Genomic DNA, 25,120 nt, shown 5'->3' with positions numbered 1-25,120 from the left:
CTATCAAGTTTAAATTTTAGCCCGTAAAGTTGTGGTTGTAGTTGAGGTTTTTTTTTGAGATTAGATTAAAATTGTTTTTGCGGTTGGTTATACCTTGAACTTCACCGAATTTTTGAATTTTGTTTTGTTGAACGATTTTCTTCTATACATTCACATACGCAGACATTTCGTTTAACCCAACTACACATCTACGCACAAATATACATACATGTGTATTAGTTTCTAAAACTACATAGTTAAGATAAGTTAACTGAGATAATATAGTTAGAGAAGTACAAACGTAAAGGCTAAATATTTAACTGAAAGAAGTGGAGTCGAGAAAGTGAAATCCAGCAAACTGGACTCAGCCCCCGATATTGAAGTTTTTGTCCACTTTTGAAAAATTTTATTAACCAATTTGACTGTTTGGAGAATCGTTCTAAGGTCACAAACTATTGCCCTTATCTTGCTTTTAAAATAATTCAAAGCTAAATTTTTTGCATGCAACCAAAAGTATCTTTACGAGTTGACATTCTGGTCGTTTTTGACGTCCAAAAACAATATTATGAAACGTCAAAAATATCTACCCGAAAATCTAATCGGGACAGAAGATGTCTAGTTGAGAGAGCGTTTCCAAACTATGCTAAATTTGAAATTTAGTTTTTAAGGGCTCGTCGTCGCAGAAATTCAGCACGAAAATCTTCGATTTTTTCGGACAAATTTTTTGTTTGCATTCTTGCGATAACTGGCGCAAGCTGTAGGCACCAAGAGAGATCAAGTCTTCCCCCACCTGTCCCTCCCAATTCAGTAAAGGCCCCTCACCCTTCCCCCTGTCTCTGTTTTCAAATACGAGTACCAATAAGAATATTTTGTTTGCGGGAGCATCTTAGTTTGCGTTCATAACATGATCTAGCCAGCACAGCATTACATGAGCAGTTGTACCATCTTATACTAGATTGTAAATTCGCGGTGTTGATCTGCTGCTAGAATTATCCTCTCCAGCAGCAGCAATAAGGGACTTTGTTACCTGGCGCTAGCGAAGGAGATTCATTTCGTCCGTTATCTCTCCTATCGCCAGTAAATAAAAAAAAAATGCCATCAACAGATAAATTGCGGATTAAACCAAGAACCCACCGCAGAACACTGTCCGTAGCGCTAGACTTATCGAAAGCCTTTAACACAGTGACACAGCACGTTGCCCTGTATCCTTCCACCTGATCTCAAAAGGAGGACAGCGAATTATCGGTGTGTTCGGCACGCATTGGTCCAGTTCAGGAACATAGCATGAATACCGAGAAGAAATATCGCTTGGTTGTGTCCTATCCTCATTTTTGTTTAATTTTTACATATCGCAGCTTCCTTTCCCGACCGAAGGAGTTACATTGTTTCCTACGCCGATGACTGGACGATAATGACAACAGCTCCTGAACCTTCCATTGAAGAGATTTTCGGTATGGTAATATCACCTACCGTTTCTTCAGTGACTATATTTACGACATGGACGACAAAAGTGCCGGATATATTCCACGTCAAAGGAATTGCGCTACCTACAGCTGGCATCCCAAAGTACTAGGGGTGGCATTCGAAAATGACCTGCATTTTGGCGAGCATGCAGCCGAAATTGCAATTAAGTTCCGAGCTGCAACGAACTCCCCAAGCACCTAGGTGGCAGCACTTGGCGATAAGACGAAGAAACGTTCATAGCAGTTGGCCAGACGCTGTATCCGACATGCTTAAAAAACACACTGGAGGAAACTGCTGGCTTGTCAAAAGGGAACTTGGTCTGTATACTGCAAATAGTTAAACTCTTACTTATCCAGAATCAACCCCGATAATATATCTCCACATAACACCAACCACGATTTGAATTGCAGTGTGGCACCAACGCCCTTACCACCCATGTCTCTTTGGTCCAACCGGGGTGAAGAAGAGGAAGAACTCGTGTGAAGTGTTTATAAAAAGCAGTTTTTTACGTTTTAATCTTTAGGTGCTTCTTGGTTTATTTCAAAATCTTTTTTGTCTTGTGCAATATTTTAATTGTAAGGAATTTTATGCGAAGGTATGCAAACAAATATCTGCTATGATTACGTATCTACATATGTACATACATACATGTGTATATTTTGTAGCGCTGTTTGTCTATTAATTTTTTTCTATTGCAATATTTCATACCTCTATTTTCATTTCAGCTCGCCTAACTTGCTCAACGTAATTGTTGTTGTCAGCTTTTTGATGCTCTATTCGCATGTGTGATATTTTTTGTTGTTGGCTATATCTTGCGATCATGCGTTTGGACCATACGTGAATGAACTTTTCAAGGTGAATTTGACAAAACATTTATTAGTGGTTGTATTAGACACAATGAAGGAAGCGATTACAAAGAACTGCAAATATGGCAGGCACAGCAGTAAAGCTTAAGGAATTGATGGAGTTTGAAAAAAACAAACACGTAAGGAAGGCTAAGTTCGGGTGTAACCGAACATTACATACTCAGCTGAGAGCTATGGAGACAAAATAAGGGAAAATCACCATGTAGGAAAATGAACCTAGGGTAACCCTGGAATGTGTTTATATGACATGTGTATCAAATGGAAGGTATTAAAGAGTATTTTAAGAGGGAGTGGGCCATAGTTCTATAGGTGAATGCCTTTTCGAGATATCGCCATAAAGGTGGACCAGAGGTGACTCTATAATGTGTTTGTGCGATATGGATATCAAATTAAAGGTATTAATGAGGGCTTTAAAAGGGAGTGGTGGTAGTAGTATATGTGAGGGCGTTTTCGATATATCGACCAAAATGTGGACCAGGGTGACCCAGAACATCATCTGTCGGGTACCACTAATTTATTTATATATGTAATACCACAAACAGTACTACTGCCAAGATTCCAAATGCTTTTGATTTCGCCCTGCAGAACTTTTTCATTTTCTTCTACTTAATATGGTAGGTGTCACACCCATTTTACAAAGTTTTTTCTAAGTTATATTTTGCGTCAATAAACCAATCCAATTACCATGTTTCATCCCTTTTTTCGTATTTGGTATACAATTATGGCTATTTTTTCATTTTTCGTAATTTCCGATATCGAAAAAATGGGCGTGGTCATAGTCGGATTTCGGCCATTTTTATACCAATACAACATGGGTCGGGCCTCCAAAGTTAGTGGGGGTCGGTCATACATTTGGACTCGATTGGAACACTCTATTTTTCAAAATTTACCCCTTCCTGGGGGGGGGGGGGGACATCAGAATTCGTTTTAGAGGTATGGTTCCTTCGGCAAAGTTTCTTATTTTGATCCCTAGAATATGATTTTCACAGAGCAGTGGGCCATTTTTTGCCTCCCCACAAATCTACCCGCCCTAATACATATCCATATTAAATCAAAAAAATCGCTGGCGCTGAGGGCCAAACAACTTTGTAAGACACCAGTTTCCCTGAATTACTACATTATTATTAGTTTTTTTCCAGCGTCAACGAATTGATTAATTGTTCTAACTACCTGCTGATCGGCATTCTCTGGCGCTTTGAGTGCTCTTACTTAATTTATGGCTCTTCCAACATAATCACATTTATAAGTTAAATTGTAAATGATGAAGCTAATTTTGGCAATTTACGCAAACTCAATTGTTTTTGTATTCATACCTTTCAACTCCACAGTGCCTTCAACTTCAACTCGGTTACTTTGATTTTTGCATTTTTACAGACTTTGATTTGTACTCTCGATTTTTTTGGGCTCTCAAAGCTGAGCTTGTTTGTATTTTTCTACAAGCATTATCTTAAGAATAATTTGTTTCATTTTACGTTTTGTGCTGTTTTTACACATTCTACCATTTTACAATGTTTTACCATTTTTTATATAAATTTATCTATTCTACAATTGTTTCTTCTCTGTGGCTTTTTTGTTAATTTGTTGGAGCTCTAAAAGCGCTATGTTTGTTTTTATACTCAGTTGAGATAGATATAGACTTCCATATATCAAAATCATTAGTATCGAAAAAAAATTTGATTGAGCCATGTCCGTCCGTCCGTCCGTCCGTTAATACAATAACTTGAGTAAATTTTGAGGTATCTTGATGAAATTTGGTATGTAGGTTTCTAAGCTCTCATATCAGATCGCTATTTAAAATGAACGATATCGGACTATAACCACGCCCACTTTTTCGATATCGAAAATTTCGACAAACCGAAAAAGTGCGATAATTCATTACAAAAGATCGATACAGCGACGAAAATTGGTAGATGAGTTGAACTTATAACGCAGAATGGAAAATTAGTAAAATTAGGGACAATGGGCGTGGCACCGCCCACTTTTAAAAGAAGGTAATTTAAAATTTTGCAAGCTGTAATTTGGCGGTCGTTGAAGATATCATGATGAAATTTGGCAGGAACGTTACTCCTATTACTATATGTACACTATATGTACGCTTAATAAAAATTAGCAAAATCGGAGGAGGACCACGCCCACTTTAAAAAAAATTTTTTTAAATTAAAATTTTAAAAGAAAAGTTAATATCTTTACAGTATATAATTAAATTATGTCAACATACAACTCCAGTAATGATATGTTGCAACAAAATACAAAAATAAAAGAAAATTTCAAAATGGGCGTGCCTCCGCCCTTTTTCATTTAATTTGTCTAGGATACTTTTAATGCCATAAGTCGATCAAACATTTACCAATCCTTGTGAAATTTGGTAGAGGCTTTGATTCTAGGGCGATAACTGTTGTCTGTGAAAAGGGGCGAAATCGGTTGAAGCCACGACCAGTTTTTATACACAGTCGGCCGTCTGTCCTTCCGCTCGGCCGTTAACACGATAACTTGAGCAAAAATCGACATATCTTTACTGAACTTAGTTCACGTACTTACCTGAACGCACTTTATCTTGGTATAAAAAATGAACGAAATCCGACTATGACCACGCCCACTTTTTCGATATCGAAAATTACGAAAAATGAAAAAAATGCCATAATTGTATACCAAATACGAAAAAAGGGATGAAACATGGTAATTTTATTGGTCTATTGACGCGAAATATAACTTTAGAAAAAACTTTGTTAAATGGGTGTGACGCCTACCACATTAAGTAGAAGAAAATGAAAAAGTTCTGCAGGGCGAAATAAAAAACCCTTGAAATCTTGGCAGGTATTACATACATAAATAAATTAGCGGTATCCAACAGATGATGTTCTGGGTCACCCTGGTCCACAGTTTGGTCGATATCTGGAAAACGCCTTCACATATACAACTACCACCACTCCCTTTTAAAACTCTCATTAATACCTTTAATTTGATACCCATATCGTACAAACGCATTCTAGAGTAAACCCTGATCCACCTTTATGGCTATATCCCTAAATGGCGTCCACCTATAGAACTATGGCCCACTCCCTCATAAAATACTCTTTAATGCCTTTCATTTGATACACATGTCATACAAACACATTCCAGGATTTCCCTCGGTTCATTTTCCTACATGGTGATTTTCCCTTATGTTGTCACCATAGCTCTCAACTGAGTATGTAATGTTCGGTTACACCCGAACTTAACCTTCCTTACTTGTTTTTTTTTTTTGTTTTGTTCCTAGTGACTCTGAATCGGCCACCATTGTTGTTGTTGCGAATGCCTCTAGATGCCATTGCTCGTGCCAGCGCTAGCGTTAGTGCCGCTACTGCGCCTATTGTTATTGTTGTTGATATTGTGCGCTAAGTTGCGTGTATTTTGTTTGTTAATTAACTTTTGGATGTCTGCGTATACGCATAACCGCAAGCGTGATTGTGTTAGTGTAGATACAATGTCAGCAAGAAATCACACTGGTTCAAAACTAATACAAAACTCTTTTATTTAAACGTGGAACTGGGTCTCATTATATCCCCACATAGGGGAATTTTAGAAGGTTTTTATGGCGGAAATTGTGCTCAGAAGGCTTGGCAACCACTACCATGATATAGCCATATGTATCTGGTGTTATCTGCCCCAGTATTTGAACCTGCGATCTTCGATGTGGCCAGATAAACAGCACCAATATCGTACGGCTGTCCGTAATATGGTGCAACAAATGAAAGTAAAACTGCTTTGATCCGTCCCAGAAGTAGTGCATTCGCCCTTGGCAGTCTTATTACTACGAGGAAAATAAGTGCAAATGTCTTCGAATTTCTTGGAGTACGCGTTTGGCATCAATTTTATATCTCAAATAGGAGCCTAGTTGTGTGCTTTGTTTGTTAAGCTAATCGCTTAGGCAGGAAAATTGTAATGACTACCCAAAAGTGATTTCGCTTGGATATATATTTCCTATGAGGATTGTCTCAGAACATCACCACTCATAAATTGTCGACTTTTGGCGTTGAGTACCAAGTGGAGCCATTCATTCATGCTTTCTCCGAGTCTCTCTTTCAGTGGAAGGTCTCTCCCTTTCTCTGCTTCCAAATACGGGTGAAGAAAGGACTATTATCCTCTAGAAAAACTTTTTTCAACCTTGCTTATTCCGAAGTTCACTAGATGCGCGAACAGAAATATTTCCCATGGGACTTCGACCTTTGGATTTTACGTTTACATATCATCCCAGCACGGCTCGGCCCTCAAAACTTTTACCAACTAAAATATCAAAACTTTACCAACTAAAATATCTCTATGGCGGCCACCGTGGTGTGATGGTAGCGTGCTCCGCCTACCACACCGTATACCCTGGGTTCACATCCCGGGCAAAGCAACATCAAAATTTTAGAAATGAGGTTTTTCAATTAGAAGAAAAATTTTCTAAGCGGGGTCGCCCCTCGGCAGTGTTTGGCAAGCGCTCCGGGTGTATTTCTGCCATGAAAAGCCCCCAGTGAAAACTCATCTGCCTTGAAGATGCCATTCGGAGTCGGCATAAAACATGTAGGTCCCGTCATGCCAATTTGTAGGGAAAATCAAGAGGAGCACGACGCAAATTGGAAAAGAAGCTCGGCCTTAGATCTCTTCGGAGGTTAACGCGCCTTACATTTTATTTATTTTTAAAATATCTCTTTCGCCTCTCTTCTAAGAACAATCGGCTCTGTTGCCATTGCTTTTCCCCGCAGTTTGCTTACCTTTCGGTATACATCTGTCCAATGTTATCTATTAGTGCCATAATCAGTGACTGCTTCTTCACTTCGTTGATCTTCTTGTAGACAACCGAATCACAGTGCTAACTTCCTTCTGAACCTCCGACTAAGGTGGAGTTTTCTTGTTTTTTCCACTTAACTTATCAACCGCCTCGTATTTCATAAACTAGCACTATTCCCCTTATTTTTCTGCTTTGTAGCTTTTAAGGTGCATGATTCCTCGTTATTTCGGGGAAGGTGTATATCTCTTCAAGGCGCATAACCTTCTCTATGTCCTCGGTGGGACAGGGCCTTTTCCCCACCCCGTCCGCCTCTTAAAAGCAAATTTATCGCCTGAAATTCTCCTCCTTTCCGTCTCGCTCGCTGCTCACCCCAATTCCTTTGCCCGGGGCCCGCAAGCCACTTCCTCACCGCTCTCACTGATTTCACGCTTTCCTAGCTATCCATGTCGGCATCATCCCCTATAGCATTTTCTTGCTTTCTCGGCTAGCAACGTTATTTTCTCTCACCACTCAATCTAATAGTTGTTAAACGTTGCAGAGTAATCATCCATCTCGTATGAGCACTTGCCCGACAAAACGGGCTCAGATATCAAGTATTAATAACGGCCAAATCAGCGGCCGTTGCTGCTATAAAGGCAGGTATTAAGAAGGCTTCGTTAAAATACAGCCGAATAGTTCCTCCGGCTGCAAATCATCCACGAGACTTAAATGCGTATACGCAGGTTAAGCCGCCATGGAGTTTGGCGAAGCCCTTACACGGGGCCATGGAGTTTGGCGAAGCCCTCACACCTACTACAAGGTGTCTGCTAGAGTGAGGGTAAATTTTTTATTATTTTTTGAATTATATAAGCTGGGAGGGGATGCAGCTTACGACGGGTTCGTTTGATTGCTGGGATTGCATGTGTGTGTGTATGCGCGTATGTATGTATGTGAAATAATGCGTTATATTATACTCTCTATGACTTTTTCGCTATTCCACTTTTTTAGAAATTTTTTATTTTTTGATAGATGTACTTTATGTGTGCCGGTGTATTGGTTGTTTTTGGTTTGGTTTTGTTTTTTGTTTTTTTTTTTGGTGCGTTGCGCGCATTGACAAATTTTGCATGCCGAGTGGAATGATCGCTTCTATACTTTTCAAGGTTATTAGTTTTTTTCTTGGACTTGGTTGGCGATTTATAAATTCGATTCTATGTATTGATGTGTTCGTTATGTGTTTATTCGCTTTACGCATCCGCCTAGAAAATATAATGTATTCTTTTAATTGCCTCTGTCGCCGTCTCTGCCAGTTACACGCATTTTATATTCTCTATTTGATTATGCAAATATTTCATTGGTGAGTGTATAGTTTTTGTTGCTCACGCATTTAAACGAATAAATTCAAATTCTTTGTTCGAATAGTTTTATTTTTAGTTCATAAGTACACATACATACATAGTTGAATTGGTTCTAATTGCAATAAAAAAAGTTCTAAAAATGTTAATGATAGGCACAAGTTTTTGCTTTAAGCATACCAAACAACCCAAACGTTGGCCTTCAAAATAGTTTTAAGTTCACTTTTGGAGTTTGTGCTTTAAGATTTTGTGTGGTCTAGAATATTGAAGTTTCTGGCAATGGTTTAAGTTCGGTTTTAGATTTTCATTTCATGCGTTTCACTTTTGTTAGTCAGCCGTACGCAGTTATAAACAAATATCAGCTTTGAATATGGAAACATACATACATAATACCACCCGTTAGCACCTTGGTATATACATATTGTCACGGATATTACCACCCCTAAGTTATCCCATCACTAAGGCGATGCTAAGGCCATGCCAAGCAGTATTTACGTTAATAATCAAATCAAGTATACACATATATAAGGCAGCCCAGAGAGATGTCACACACAGATGCATTTACTTATACGGCTATGTGCGCGCGAGAGACTGTTAACTACAAACATTCACATCAATAATTCAATCTTTATGTATCTACATAAACGAATAAATAATTGCGTCTACACATATGTACGTATACGAGCAGCGGAGCGGCAATGCACAAACACATGCATATATCTTATCTCAGTGGTCACAAGAGAGGGCAATAATTTGTGCACGTAGTTGTGGCTGGCGATTTTGTAGCCGAAACAACTAGTAACTTCTGGAAATCGAAGAGCCTAGAAGTATGCAGCGTAAACTATAAAAGCAGTGCAGGCGAGTAAGAAGTAATTCAGTTTGATTTGAATTGTCAAGCAGTTACGAGTAAGACGATATCTAGCGAGCAATAGCACTATTATTTTGAAAGTCAGTTTCCTTTAAGATATCAGTTTGGTTATTAAGCTATTCGTTGCACAGTTTGAGTGTTATTGTGAAGTACTTAATAAAGGCCATTTTTCCATCATTCAATATTGGAGTTATTTATTCAACAGTTTAGTGATTCGAACTTAGCAGAGGATTGCAAATAAGAGGATTTGCAAGTAAATTCGTTACAATTGGTGTCAGAAGAGGAATTGTTGAATAAATTCTAGAGGACAACAAGGACATGGCAAAGTTAAGTGAATTGAAGATCCCGCAACTGAAGAAGGAGTTGGAGAGCCGTGGATTGAATACAAGCGGCGTTAAACTCGAACTTCAGGCACGGCTACGAGAAGCAATGGAAGCAGAAGGAATTGATGTGGAAGAGCATGTCTTTCATATTGATGGCGAGGAGATAACAAAAATTGAAGAGAAGAACGAAACACCGCAGACGGTTACCAGTACAGATTTGAACATGATTTTAGCTGCAATATCTGCTCAAACATCGACAGTGTCATCTCAACTGGCAGAACAGCAGACATATATGGCATCACAACTAGAATCGCAGGAGAACCGTATAACATCCAAGATGGAAGAACAGAAGACATATATGGCATCACAACTAGAATCGCAGGAGACACTTTTAACATCCAAGATGGAAGCACAAGAGGCACGTATAACAGAAATATCATCACAAATATCCACAAATATGTCATCACAGCTGGAAGAACAAAAGACATATATGGCAACCCAACTGAAAGAACAAGAGGCACGCATAACAGTACAACTAGAAGCACAAGAGGCGCGTATATCATCAAAACTCGAAGCGCGCATGGACGAAAAAATAATGCAGTTTGAAGAAAAATTCGAGGCAGAGGTGGATGCGTTGAGAGGTCGTATACAGGAATTGCAACTTAATCGGCCGGCTGCTTCAGCGAGTAATACAAAGGTAAAAACTCCATCTTTTGACGGTTCTGTTCCTTTTCAGGTCTTTAAGCTACAGTTTGAGAAGACCGCAGCAGTGAACCAATGGAATGCTGAAGATAAAGTTGCTGCACTGTTCGTGGCATTGAAGGGGCCAGCAGCCGAAATCCTACAGACGATTCCCGAAGGAGAGCGGAACAACTATGAAGCATTGATGGCCGCTGTCGAGAGACGTTACGGAAGCGAGCATAGGAAACAGATATTCCAAATTGAGTTGCAAAACCGTCACCAAAGAGCGAATGAGACTTTGCAGGAGTTTGCCTCGGATGTTGAAAGGTTGGCTCATCTCGCAAATGCGGACGCACCCGTGGAATACACCGAGAGGGTAAAAATCCAGAGTTTTATAAATGGCATACGGGACGTGGAAACGAAGCGAGCTACATACGCAAACCCAAAGCTCACATTTGCTGAAACGGTATCACATGCATTGACTCAGGAAACTGCCTCCCTATTAAGTAAACCAGCATATAAGGCTCATCGTGTAGAAGTAGAAAGGCCAGAATGGGTAGACACAATTTTGGAAGCACTGAAGGGATCACAACAGAAAAATGCCGGAGTTATTAAGTGTTTCAAGTGCGGCAACCCAGGTCATATTGCACGACATTGCAGCACCGGTCCGAATAGCTCCAACAATGTGGGTGGCCGTAAACGCAGAGCTGAAGGAGATGAGCAAATCTCCAAGTCCACTCAATCGTTAAACTAAAGCGAGTCAGCCGCAAGGGGCGACAGCTGGCTCCCTCAATTGAATGCCCCATAATCTCTATCTCACAAATTGGAAGAAGGTCAAACAATCTTACTGTCGGAGGACATGTGGATGGAAAGGAACGTTTACTGACTGTAGATACGGGTGCATCTCATTCCATCATTCGAGCGGATTTAGTCAACAAGAAGATAACACCATTGCATGGAGCAAGATTGCGTACAGCCACTGGAGAAGACAGCACGGTTCTAGGAGAAGTATCATGTGAAGTCGCAATTGGGAACGTCACGGTAGTACACAATTTTATAGTGGCAGAGATTGTTGATGAAATCATAATTGGAGTGGACTTCTTAATCGACCAGGGCATCAAGATCGACATGCAAAGCAAGACGATGCGATATAAGAACATGGATGTACCACTTAATTTCGGCTACGAGAGAGGCTACAGCAGTAAACGAGTGCTGGTGGAAGAGAGTCAGCGAATACCACCAAAATCCGAAGCAGTCATCTGGGCAAAGGTTGATGGAGATTGTGGGACAAACAAATTGTGGGTTGTCGAAGCAGCAAACAGATCAACACTGAACATACTTGTAGGAAAAACCCTGGCTATGACAAAACAAGATGGACGTGTTCCGGTAAGAGTACTCAATGAGTTCAATTCACCACTCAAACTGACTAAAGGAGCTATTTTGGGAAAATGCCAAGAGGCTGAAGTACTTATTAACTGTGAACAGCTCCAGGAACACGTTTCAGCCAGTAATACTAATCTTTCAAATGACATCACGGCATGGACGCAGGGGCTAGAGGAAGCATATCAGAGTAAGGCAAAACAACTGCTCCTAAAGTACGCGAACATATTTGACCAGGATGGTTCTAAACCAGGCCGCACCAACGTTGTGAAACATCAAATTGACACTGGAGATGCGAGGCCGATCCGTCAAGCTCCACGTAGTGTTCCACTGGCGAAGCGGCAAGTTGTGAGTCAAATTATACAAGAAATGAGCGACAGCGGCGTCATCGAACCATCAGCTAGTCCCTGGAGCTCACCGGTAGTACTTGTAAAGAAGAAGGATGGAAAAATGAGGTTTTGCGTGGACTACCGGAAGTTGAATGACGTTACGAAAAAGGATAGCTACCCATTGCCAAGAATTGACGACACTCTGGACTCGCTCTCTGGTACGAAATGGTTTTCCACACTGGACTTGAAAAGCGGCTACTGGCAAGTGGAGGTAAAGGAAGAAGACAAAGAGAAAACAGCCTTCAGCGTCGGAGATGGTCTTTGGCAATTTACAGTAATGCCCTTTGGACTATGTAATGCACCAGCTACTTTTGAGAGACTCATGGACCAGGTACTGAAAGGACTACATTGGAAAACATGCTTGGTGTACCTGGACGACATCATCGTATTGGGCAAGAACTTTGATGAACATCTTAAGAACTTGGAGGAAGTTTTCCAGAGAATAGCTGGCGCTGGTCTGAAGTTAAGTCCCAAAAAGTGTGCGCTGTTTAAAAAGGAAGTCAATTATTTGGGTCACAAGGTAACGACAGAGGGCATCTGCACTGCGAACGAAAAAATAGAGGCTGTAAAGGATTGGCCAAGACCACAGAACCTACATGAATTGAGAAGTTTTCTTGGGCTGTGCACATATTACCGCCGATTTGTACCAAATTTTTCCAGCGTAGCCCATAGCCTCCATGAGCTTACAAGAAAAAACAAAGCTTTTGAATGGAAGAAGGAGCAAGAAGTGGCTTTCCAAACATTGAAGGAGCGTTTGTGCACTGCCCCAATGTTAGCATATCCGATTCCAGGAGCAACATTTATTCTAGATACAGATGCGAGTGGATATGCTATAGGAGGCGTTTTATCACAACTGGTCGATGGACAGGAGAAGGTAGTTGCATATTACAGCCGTTCGATTGGAAAACCAGAGAGGAACTACTGCGTTACGCGGAGAGAGCTGTTGGCATTGGTAGAGTGCGTCAAACATTTTCACAAATACCTCTACGGCCAGCGATTCCGTGTCAGGACAGATCACGCAGCGTTGAAATGGCTTCTGCAGTTCCGTAATCCGGAAGGACAATTGGCACGGTGGATCGAGCGACTACAAAGCTACGACTTTTCCATTGAGCATCGAAAAGGTAGTACCCATGGAAATGCTGATGCAATGTCACGAAGACCATGTAGTTTGGAATGCAAGCACTGTTCAAAAGCCGAGGCTAAAGAAGACATTATAGATGTCCGGCTAATGAATATAACATGTACAGATGAATGGGACAAGGAACAGCTAAGAAAGTGCCAGCTAGAAGATGCAGATCTGTCACGTGTTATGCAAGGGCTCGAACGAAATGAAAGACCAAACAGAGAAGAGATGTCAGCAGAGAGTCCCATTGCGAAGTCATATTGGGCACAGTGGAACAGTCTAGAATTGATATCCGGTTGCCTTCATCGAGTATGGGAGAGTGAGGATGGTAAATACAAGAATAAACTGATAGTTGTTCCCAGAAAGAGGATTCCTGACGTGCTCAGCGAGCTGCATAATGGTCCAAGCGGAGGTCATCTTGGAATCACGAAGACGCTCGAGAAGATTAAACAGAGATTCTATTGGGTTGGTTGCCGTCAGTCGGTCACTGAGTGGATTGCGAACTGCCAGGTTTGCAGCAGAGCGAAAGGGCCCAGAACACGAAGTCATGGCCAGATGAAGCAATATAACTCAGGTGCGCCATTTGAAAGGATCGCCATGGATGTCGCAGGTCCATTTCCTACTAGTAACCGCGGAAACAAATACGTACTGGTGGTTATGGATTATTTCAGTAAATGGCCAGAGGTATACCCAATCCCAAACCAAGAAGCAGAAACAGTAGCAGAAGTGGTTAAAAACGAATGGGTTGCAAGGTATGGTGTACCAATGGAGTTACATTCTGACCAAGGCAGGAATTTCGAATCAGCTGTGTTCCAGGAAATGTGTAAGTCATTGGGCATTCGAAAAACACGGACAACTGCATTGCATCCTCAATCCGATGGTATGGTAGAACGATTCAATAGAACATTGGAGGAGCACTTAAGGAAAGTAGTAGACAAGTACCATAAAGAATGGGATACCCGCATACCATTATTCTTGATGGCTTACCGATCAGCAGTGCATGAGACAACGGGCCAAACCCCTGCAAAAGTAATTTTTGGCAATGACCTTAGACTGCCAGCTGATTTGAAGTTTGGGATAGATGCCAATGCGGAGAGAAATGTCAGGAAATCCACTAGTGATTTGGAAGAAGAGCTAAGAGAAATACATGATCTGATAAGGCAAAGAACAAAGATTATGAGTGACAAGATGAAAGCCAGATACGATAAAGCAATTAATTCCGAAGGTTTTCAGGAAGGAGATTTGGTGCTGTTATACAACCCACAACGTAAAAAAGGTTTGTCCCCGAAATTGCAGTGTAATTGGGAAGGCCCATACAAAGTTGTAAAACGGATCAACGATGTAGTGTACCGCATACAAACCATCGGTAAACCACGAACCAAAATGAAAGTGGTCCATTTAGAAAGGCTGGCAACGTTTAGATCGAGAGATTTGTCTGATCGGGACGATCAGACTTAGGTGGAGGGCAGTGTCACGGATATTACCACCCCTAAGTTATCCCATCACTAAGGCGATGCTAAGGCCATGCCAAGCAGTATTTACGTTAATAATCAAATCAAGTATACACATATATAAGGCAGCCCAGAGAGATGTCACACACAGATGCATTTACTTATACGGCTATGTGCGCGCGAGAGACTGTTAACTACAAACATTCACATCAATAATTCAATCTTTATGTATCTACATAAACGAATAAATAATTGCGTCTACACATATGTACGTATACGAGCAGCGGAGCGGCAATGCACAAACACATGCATATATCTTATCTCAGTGGTCACAAGAGAGGGCAATAATTTGTGCACGTAGTTGTGGCTGGCGATTTTGTAGCCGAAACAACTAGTAACTTCTGGAAATCGAAGAGCCTAGAAGTATGCAGCGTAAACTATAAAAGCAGTGCAGGCGAGTAAGAAGTAATTCAGTTTGATTTGAATTGTCAAGCAGTTACGAGTAAGACGATATCTAGCGAGCAATAGCACTATTATTTTGAAAGTCAGTTTCCTTTAAGATATCAGTTTGGTTATTAAGCTATTCGTTGCACAGTTTGAGTGTTATTGTGAAGTACTTAATAAAGGCCATTTTTCCATCATTCAATATTGGAGTTATTTATTCAACAGTTTAGTGATTCGAACTTAGCAGAGGATTGCAAATAAGAGGATTTGCAAGTAAATTCGTTACAATATCATTACTGTCCTACAATTCAGCTGATAGCGAGTGGAATGCAAATTAAAAGACTACAAATACAACAAAACAAGGCAATGCAATTTATATTAAAATGTCCCCCAAGAACATCAAAAACTATAATGCTGAGTCGGTTAAACTGGCTTAGTATAAAACAGTCAATAAGTTACTTCACTTTGAAATGTATACATCATGTAAGATTAGGAATGCTACCGAGTTACCTGAGCAATAAAATATTATATAATCACGAGATCCATAGTTATGGAACTAGATACTGCAATAATATAAGACTGCCTAGAGTAAGAACAGAGTTCGCAAAGAAGACTTTAGAATACACAGGGTACAAAATGTGCAATGAACTACCTACTGAGATAAAAGATTGTGAAAATATTAATAAGTTTAAAGTAAAATTATTTTTATATTGTAAAACACTTAATATTTAATGAAACAAATGTTTACTTAGCATCAACTAGGTCTTAAAGACCGTAATAAATAAATACAATAATAATAATAATATTAAGTGGGCATTACTCACTTTATTCGAGAGCTATTTTTTCGAATTTTCTTGCTTGCCATTCTCAAATCCGCGCTACAGGACGACGTCTTACGATTGAAAAGAGCGAAGCTGTAGTCAATTTAAAAAAGCACAATACAACTGCTTCGTTTGGGCATCGATTTCAATTAGTAAGATATGGTTGGAAAGGTATTAAGATATATCATATTGCATCTAAAGAAGTCAGAAAAATATCACCTCCCCAAGTTTATTCAAACTTTATTTCTAAAAAATTTTGATGTTACGTTTTCAGATACATACTTGAACCTGGGATTTTAGGTGTGGTAAGTCTGCACATTACCTGCATTTCACGGCAATCGCCCTTCATATATCTTTCATATGTCACCATCTGAGTAGAAAATTATAACTCAATGTACATTAGCCTGGTGTATATATACTTCCCAATCGAGCAAAACATTTATAAGTGATATCGTTCACCGTCAGCCTTATCGCGAGTTTTATTTTCACCCGAAAATATTCACAGTTTTTGTTCACCCTATCGCAGAGGGTGGCGAAACAATATTTCGTGTTCGAAAAATGGTAACTCTTTCTTCGGGCGAAATGAACAGCAGGGAAACCCAATATATGTACCAACTGCTGGATTTGAAAGATTCAGTTGAAGGTATTGAAGGCTCGCATAGCTACGGAGTTCATGCAAAATAGGCCAAAACTAGTTCGCCAATCGAAATTTTGTCGAACATTGAACTATGTGTAACAGCAGCCTTAAGATCTCACCCTGTTTCCCACTTGGTGCAACCCTGTTGTCTATTGTGAATGGCGATGATGACGTTCCTAGCTGTAGTACCGTTTTGCCTAAAGCGTGCCGGACATCGAACCTGTTGATCTAAATTGTGATCCTGTTACTGCTGAACTTAAATATCCACCAAGTGATAGCAACACTCAGCCGATTTCGCAAAGTAGACCTAATTCTACCAAAAAAATTACAAACACAGAGTTAATCCTCACGGAATTGGAGACGCAACAGGACCTTTGTGGTAAATAGGGCGAAATTTTATCAGAAATAAAGCTAAATAACGATAAAATTTCTCACACACTAGATCGTATGTGCGATATAAAGGAAAAAAGTCGATTGAATTAAAAGAGCATAACCTGAAAATCGAAAAGTTGCGTAAACGTGAAATTGAGGAGCAAAAGAACACCTTACAAATATTTGCTTCAATGGTGGCAAAGAGTGAATCAATCACCTAGCTCCAACGAGTTAGAACTGTCCCATAATTGCCTCCGAATCGCTTCCACATTTACAAATATTCTCCTCGCGCACAATCAGTACCAACCTAAAGCCTCGTTTTCATTATGGCATACATGTTGTCAAATGTTGTCAAAACAATGAAAACGGGCTGCCAAATAGTGTCAGTTCCGTTTGCAGTCAGGTTTGACAGCTCACTGTCAGACGAAATGGCAACCAAGTGAAAACGACCAAATTTCAGTTTGCCAGCGCAGTTGAAAACGTTTGACACACAAAACAGATTTGCCAACATGCTGGCAAATCTGTCATTAGACGAGCAATTCTTGTTTGTGTGTATAGCCGAACGATCTCGGGAACGGCTCAACCGATTTAAACGAAATTCGGCACAGAGATAACGCAACACCTTCTAAGACTTTCTACTTAGGTGTTGCCACTCAGAATGTTACACAAGGTTGCCACCTATTCGAAATTAAAAAAAAATTGCATGACATATACCGATATGTGTATCAAATGAAAGGTATTTCACTCCGCATTACAATAGGAATATTTTTGAGTAGGGTTGCCGTTTAGGGTTGCCACCTATTCGAAATTTAAAAAAAAATTGCATGAGATATGCCGATATGGGTATCAAACGAAAGGTATTTCACTCCGCATTACAATAGGGGAAATTTTTGAGTAGGGTTGCCATTTAGGGTTGCCACCTATTCGAAATAAAAAAAATGTATGAGATATGCCGATATGGGTATCAAACGAAAGGTATTTCACTCCGCATTACAATAGGGAACGTTTTGAGCAGGGTTGCCATTTAGGGTTGCCACCTATTCGAAATTTAAAAAAATTGTGAGATATGCCGATATGGGTATCAAGCGAAAGGTATTTCACTCCGCATTACAATAGGAACATTTTTGAGTAGGGTTGCCATTTAGGGTTGCCACCTATTCGAAATAAAAAAAATTGCATGAGATATGCCGATATGGGTACCAAACGAAAGGTATTTCACTCCGCATTACAATAGGGAAATTTTTGAGTAGGGTTGCCATTTAGGGTTGCCACCTATTCTAAATTTAAAAAAATTGCATGAGATACGCCGATATGTGTATCAAACGAAAGGTATTTCACTCCGCATTACAATAGCAGCATTTTTGAGTAGGGTTGCCATTAAGGGTTGCCACCTATTCGAAATTAAAAAAAAATTGCATGAGATATGCCGATATGGGTACCAAACGAAAGGTATTTCACTCCGCATTACAATAGGGAAATTTTTGAGTAGGGTTGCCATTAAGGGTTGCCACCTATTCGAAATTAAAAAAAAAAATTGCATGAGATATGCCGATATGGGTATCAAACGAAAGGTATTTCACTCCGCATTACAATAGGAATTTTTTTGAGTAGGGTTGCCGTTTGGGGTTGGGGTAGTTGGAGGACGTAATGGATGAGTCAGCTTCAAATTCTGCAATTTTCGTTTACCCAGTCTGTAGTACCACTGAAAAAAGTAAGCGGGTGAGAAAATTGACTGAAAAATGGACACCCGAGCAAACGGAGAGGCTATTGCAGGAAGTAGAGGTCAGGGAGGAGACCTTGAATTTTCTTTCGCCTCAATACAGGGACCGGAATTTGAGGGAGGCTCAATGGCATTGTGTGGCGAATATTTTAAAGATGTCGCGATTTGAGGTATCTGCCAAGTGGAACAGCCTGCGCTGCTCTTTCCGCGTGAGCTCTTTTTTTCTTTATAAATATTCTAGCCTTTACCCGCGGCCGCGTCCGAAAGGAGAAAATGAAATATATGGGCTATTCACGTTAGCCTGCTTATCAAGTTATCTGTTTAAACATTTTTTTCTGTCTAATGCATTTTATTTTTGTAAATGAGTAAAAAAAAGATCTATATGAGCTGATAACCTGATACGATCCAACAAATGATCCCGAATGTATCCAGAAAAGGCCACAAAATTACCCCGACGATGTCGCGGCGGATTCCGGAAACCATCCAGAAATGCCCCGGAAGGGTCTCCAAAAGTTCCCGGAATAGTCAAAAAAAAAAAAAACAACCCGAAATGACAACGACACGATTCTACACTTATCCAGAGAACCACACAGAAATGATGCCGGAAGGGTCCCCAAACGATCCCGTACAGATCCCGAAAACCATCCAAAAATGCCCCGGAAGGGTCTCCAAAAGTTCCCGGAATAGTCCAAAAAAAACCCGAAATGACAACGACACTATTCTAGACTTATCCAGAGAACCACACAGAAATGATGCCGAAATGGTCCCCAAACGATCCCGTACAGATCCCGAAAGCCCTCCAGAAATGATGCCGAAAGGGTCCTCAAGTGATCCCGTATCAGTCGAGAAAAAGTCACGATATGACCCCGACGGGATCCCGGACGGATACCCAAACCATCTAGAAATGATTCCGGAAGGTACCCCAAATGATCCCGTATTAGTCGAGAAAAAGTCCCGAAATGACCCCGATGGGATCCCGGACGGATACCCAAAACCATCTAGAAATGATGCCGGAAGGTACCCCAAATGATCCCGAAAAAGTTCCGAAATGACCCTGATGGGATCCCGGACGGATCCCTAAAACCCTCCAGAAATGATGCCGAAAGGGTCCCCAAATGATCCCGCATTAGTCGCGAAAAAGTCCCGAAATGACCCTGACGGGATCCCGGACGGATACCCAAAACCATCTAGAAATGATGCCGGAAGGTACCCCAAATGATCCCGAAAAAGTCCCGAAATGACCCTGATGGGATCCCGTATGGATCCCTAAAACCCTCCAGAAATGATGCCGAAAGGGTCCCCAAATGATCCCGTATTAGTCGCGAAAAAGTCCCGAAATTACCCCGACGGGATCCCGGACGGATACCCAAAACCATCTAGAAATGATGCCGGAAGGTACCCCAAAGGATCCCGAAAAAGTTCCGAAATGACCCTGATGGGATCCCGGACGGATCTCTAAAACCCTCCAGAAATGATGCCGAAAGGATCCCCAAATGATCCCGTATTAGTCGCGAAAAAGTCTCGAAATAACCCCGACGGGATCCCGGACGGATACCCAAAACCATCTAGAAATGATGCCGGAATGTACCCCACAAATGATCCCGTATTAGTCGAGAAAAATTCCCCAAATGGCCCCGACGGGAGCTCGGACGGATACCCAAAATCATCTAGAAAAGATGCCGGAAGGTACCCCAAATGATCCCGAAAAAGTCACGAAATGACCCCGATGGGATCCCGGACGGAACCCGAAAAACAACCAGAAATGATGCCGGTAGGTACCCCAAATGATCCCGAAATAGTCCCGAAATGACCCCGTCGCTGTCAAAAATATTTACTTAACGTTTGACGTCAGTGGTGAAAACTGGATGTCAGTCGACTGAAACCACAATTTGATGAGTCTTTGGCCCACACTGCTATATCGACTTCATGCCAGTTTTTAATATGTAATGAAAACACATTTGACACCAAATCGCCATGGTGACAGTTATGTCAGTATTTGATGTCAGTGATTTTGACACAGTGAAAACAAAGCATAAGTGCAATACTAAAAGTTTTTTATAAATTTTGTATCTCTATTTTTGCTGTATTTTAAGGAAACATGTATATGCTTGTTTACAAAATTTACACATTTGCGAGTACATAAATTATTTGTTCACTGCTAATTCACAATAGAGCATCAGCTGTTTCGAAGTGAAATTTTGTTCGCCCGAAATTGCCGATAGGCGAAAAAAGTTCAACCGAAATAAAAGTGCAGGGTGCGTAGTTATATCGATTTGGTGTATTAGAAAGTACAAAATTTATTTTAGTCTTTTTAGTCTATAGGAAAATCATTACTTAGCCCCAGGTGCGACGTCCCTCAGAACATTTTGACAAAACATACACGTTTACATACACAGGAGGTCTTTATAAACCGACACCGCAATTTCTTGATAAATTGGCTACAAGTCCACATTTTTAAACGGTCTTATTTAGCTTGACTTGACAGGCACAACGGCCGCACGGCCGTTGTGAACGAATTTTGTAATTGAAATTTAAGTAACTTCCCGATAGGCTACAAGCTTGAAATTTGGAATACAGTTCAGAACCCGATGACAATGCAATAATAAGAAAAAAAAACTGTGATAGGTGGCGTATGGATCTATATTTTTCAAAAAATTGTATTTGTGCTCCGATTTAGTTCATATTTGGAACACATAATACATACATGAATAGAAAACGGCCTGTAAACATCTCCGCTAGGTGGCGCAAGGATCGAGATATTGACAAAAATCGTATTTGTGGTCCGATTTGGCTCATATTTGGAACACATAATACATGCAAGAATAGAAAGCGACCTATGACGTCCGATTTGGCTCATATTTGGAACAAATATTACATACAGTCCGGTAGAAATGACATCAAAATATTTTGCAGTTCGAGGATGGACAAGCATACGTGGCGCCGAGTTGAGTAAAGTCTTTGGAAGGATTATGTATTGAGGCCTTAGATTGTAACAAATTGTCAGGAAAGAGTCCTTGTAGTAATGAGTCACTAAATGAACTAAATAGAATGAGAAATAATAGGCAATTAAATAAAGACTAAAAACTTGAAAATAAAATAATTAAAAAAAAAATATTTTAAGTTAAATGGTTTTATTGAAAACACTACTTACATGAAATAATAACGCTACTGGCAAAACAACAAACATTATGAAACTTCAAAAATCCCCAAACACGTCAAAAAATTTTGAGTGGAACTACCTTCTTTTTTGTATCATGATTGCTACTCTTCTTTAAAGCACAGTTACATTTCTTATACAAAATAAGAAATCCCCCAAATCTAAAATTTTTACGGACGACTTTTTCGATGTCACTATATCGAAAAGGATTTTTTTATTTAGCCAACTTTAATATATTTGTATATCGACTTCTGAGTTGAATTTCACTTGTGGCGGCCACTTGTTCGTAAACGGCCTATTTCAGACCAACTTTTTCAAAAACGCCCTATCGCAGGATCTTTCTCATAATCGCCCTATCTTACGTCCAATTGTATTGAATTTATGCTTAGATTGCGCCCATTTTTTAATTTCTTAGACAGGAATTTTCTGGATTAAAACCTTAAGCAGGGCTTTCTTCAAACAAAATCTGAAATAGATTTTTTTTTAAAGTTTTATGAGATGAGATCTAGCTAGAGCCCGGCTAAGGTTCCTTGGAACCCCGTTTCTAGAAGACCTCAGAGGTTTATCTGTGATAGCAATCCCGAATATTCTTAATTTTATCAACAACTCTGGCTGGTTGTAATACATTGACCGTAACATTCCGTAGGTTTTTAGACGAGTTACATGGCATCAATGCGGAGAAGACGGATATGGTCTTGTTTACAAAGAGGTACAAGGTCCCAAATTGGACCAGGCCTAAGTTAGGAGGGGTGACCTTACAGGAGAAACCTTGCACAAAATATTTAGGAATCATCCTAGACAGTAAGCTGTCATGGAAGCTCAACGTGGAGGAGAGGGTCAAGAAGGCCTCAATGGCACTCTATGCATGTAAAAGAATGCTGGGGTGTACGTGGGGCCTATCGCCCTCTCTTTCTCATTGGGTTTTTACAGCGATTGTAAGCCCTATTCTATACTATGGAGTTCTTGTTTCGTGGAAAGCCACACAAAAAACAACATACCCCAAAAAATTAGAGGGGGTATGCAGACTATCGATGCTTAGCATTACGGGAGCCCTGAAAACAACCCCGACGGCTGCACTGTATGCCATTTTTCACATCCCACCTGTAGACCTGGTAGCAAAGAAAAAAGCGTTAACGACCGCAACCAGGCTCGGTGCTTCGGGGCAGCTTGAGCGCCGACCATATGGCCATAGTAGTATAGCGTCATCAATCACAAGACGAACAGACTACATGATTCCCTATCTGCGCTTCGAGGGAGATCTTAAGGCCACAATAGAGGTGGACGGTTGGCGCAAGGGTGCGCAAATGGCGGACGAGGCGATACATGTGTACACCGATGATTCCAAAGTAGTGGAAGGAGTAGGGTCTGCGGTATACTGCGCTGATCCGGAAATAAGCAGATCCTACAGGCTGCCGGATTACTGTAGCGTTTTCCAAGCGGAAATATTAGCCGTAAACAAAGCAGTAGAAACCCTGGAAGAGAATAGCTTAAGCTGCAACCGTTTTAACTTTTATATTGACAGTCAAGCAGCAATTAAGACAATAATCTCGCATAGCACAGCATCTAAATGCGTGTTAGAGTGTAAGCAGTCTCTGGAGAGAATCGGGACAGGAAGAAGCATACATCTATATTGGGTCCCAGGGCATATGGGAATAGATGGGAATGAAAAAGCGGACGAACTAGCTAAAAAGAGCACATCCCTTGAAGCTTGCTCCGTAGATGTCCCAATTAGATTGGGCGAGATTAAGCGAAGGCGAGAGGTGCACATGATCGACCAAGCGGGAAAGGCGTGGGTTCAAGCGCGGGGCTGTAAAGTGTCGAAGATTATGTGTAGGTCTTACAACCTTAGACTAACACAGTTGCTCCTATCATTAAAAAGAGAGGACTGTAGACTATTGACGGGTATTCTGACTTGACACTGCCTGCTGGCGTCACATGCCTTTAAACTAGGCTTGGTCAGTGATAGCAGATGTAGGAAGTGCGGGTTGGAGGAGGAAACGATCGAGCACCTTCTGTGCTCGTGCCCTGCTCTTGTCAGGCTAAGACTCCAGCTATTAGGAGTGATACAGCTGTAAGATCTAGAAGCAGCAAGTGGCTTAAGCCCTAGGAAGCTTCTAGTATTTGCCAAGAGGACGGAGTTATTTTATAACTTATGTCCTGGTTTTTGATAGGGTTTTTCAGTTTGGTCGTTAAAACAAACTTCTGGTAACACTACGGACTCAATCAGTCTATGTGAGGTCCTCATGGACCGGCCAGTTCAACGTACCTACCTACTTGGCATCAAAACGGCTTTAAATAGCTACTTGGGCGACCAGGGTAGCAGCCATTTCACCTACCTTTATGAGATAAGACGTTTTTGAGTCGGCCGCCGAGGTATGATGTTTTATCACTCATCAGGACGAACACTGTAAAAATGCATGCGCTTTGCCCCGTAATAATGCTCCACATCTATTTATTTAGGTGCTGAGAAAAAACGATATAAGAATATAGTAAAAAATTTGCAGTGTTTCGCTGGGGTTTCGCAGTCATATCAATTAATAAAAAATATTTGTTTCAGTTGCCAGCGCAAAAAGTGTCAATGAACTTTGCATGCGCTAGGTGTTGTGATGCGATAATTTGTTTAGAAAAATATATAAAAATAATTTGTCTACACGCATACATACATACATACCTAGAACTGCAAATATTCAAAGTCAAGTAGATAATATTCCCGTTAATACTGAAGTTCAAAAATAGAAATGTACCTACGTTCAGATGTGGGTATATGTATGTATGTATGTATAACTGTATTTGAATATGTTTATCAAGAAACATACAAAATACTTAGCTTTCGTAGAAAACTTAATCTCTGCCTTCATCAATCGTAGATATGCATTGTTATGTGTGTGTGTGTGGGTGTATACGCAATTGCTAATGTGTTTGTTTGCACGGCGAGTGCAATGACTGCTAGAGAACCTCAATTTTAAATAGAAAACAAATACCCAAAATCTGCCAAAAAATACCAAATATAGGAAGAATAATAGGAAAGTACAACAAAGTACGTAAGTGTAAAATATTACCAACAAAAAAAAAAAAAACAATTTGCAGCTTTCTTCTTAAATTCATTACAATGTACGTAAAAACAAATGTATGCCTTTGTAAGACTGTACAGTATTATTATTAATTGTTGTACGATGCAAAGCCCACACAAAACTGTTTGACAATCAGAGTTTGGCTATTGCGAACAAACTGCGAAAAGATAATGAAGAAGAGAAAAGCGATTGCCTTGTATCGAAACAATGACTTGTAAATTATTGGACAGAATCAAAGCATAAAAAGTAAGGAAGTCTAAGTTCGGGTGTAACCGAACATTACATACTCA

At 40.4% G+C, this 25,120-nt stretch overlaps 1 protein-coding gene across 3 annotated transcripts in view; it reads right to left on the bottom strand.

The window, feature by feature from the left end:
* Positions 1 to 25,120, bottom strand: part of LOC137241316 (malate dehydrogenase, mitochondrial-like) — a 41,989-nt gene that overhangs the window by 5,714 nt on the left and 11,155 nt on the right. The window contains exon 1 of one of the 3 annotated variants that reach the window (XM_067768782.1): positions 16,196 to 16,287. The exons of 1 other annotated variant lie outside the window; for it this stretch is intronic. In XM_067768782.1, the coding sequence (XP_067624883.1) occupies positions 16,196 to 16,243 (48 nt within the window). In that variant the 5' untranslated portion in view covers positions 16,244 to 16,287. Of the gene's footprint in view, positions 1 to 16,195; positions 16,288 to 25,120 lie in introns of those variants that run through there. One more of the 3 variants, XM_067768784.1, reaches the window with a different exon arrangement.

This window comes from Eurosta solidaginis, chromosome 2 (genome assembly GCF_040869045.1).
Source record: "Eurosta solidaginis isolate ZX-2024a chromosome 2, ASM4086904v1, whole genome shotgun sequence".
Taxonomy (NCBI): Eukaryota; Metazoa; Arthropoda; class Insecta; order Diptera; family Tephritidae; genus Eurosta; species Eurosta solidaginis.
Note: the sequence above shows the minus strand (reverse complement) of the source record. Positions and strands in the feature narration are given on the sequence as shown.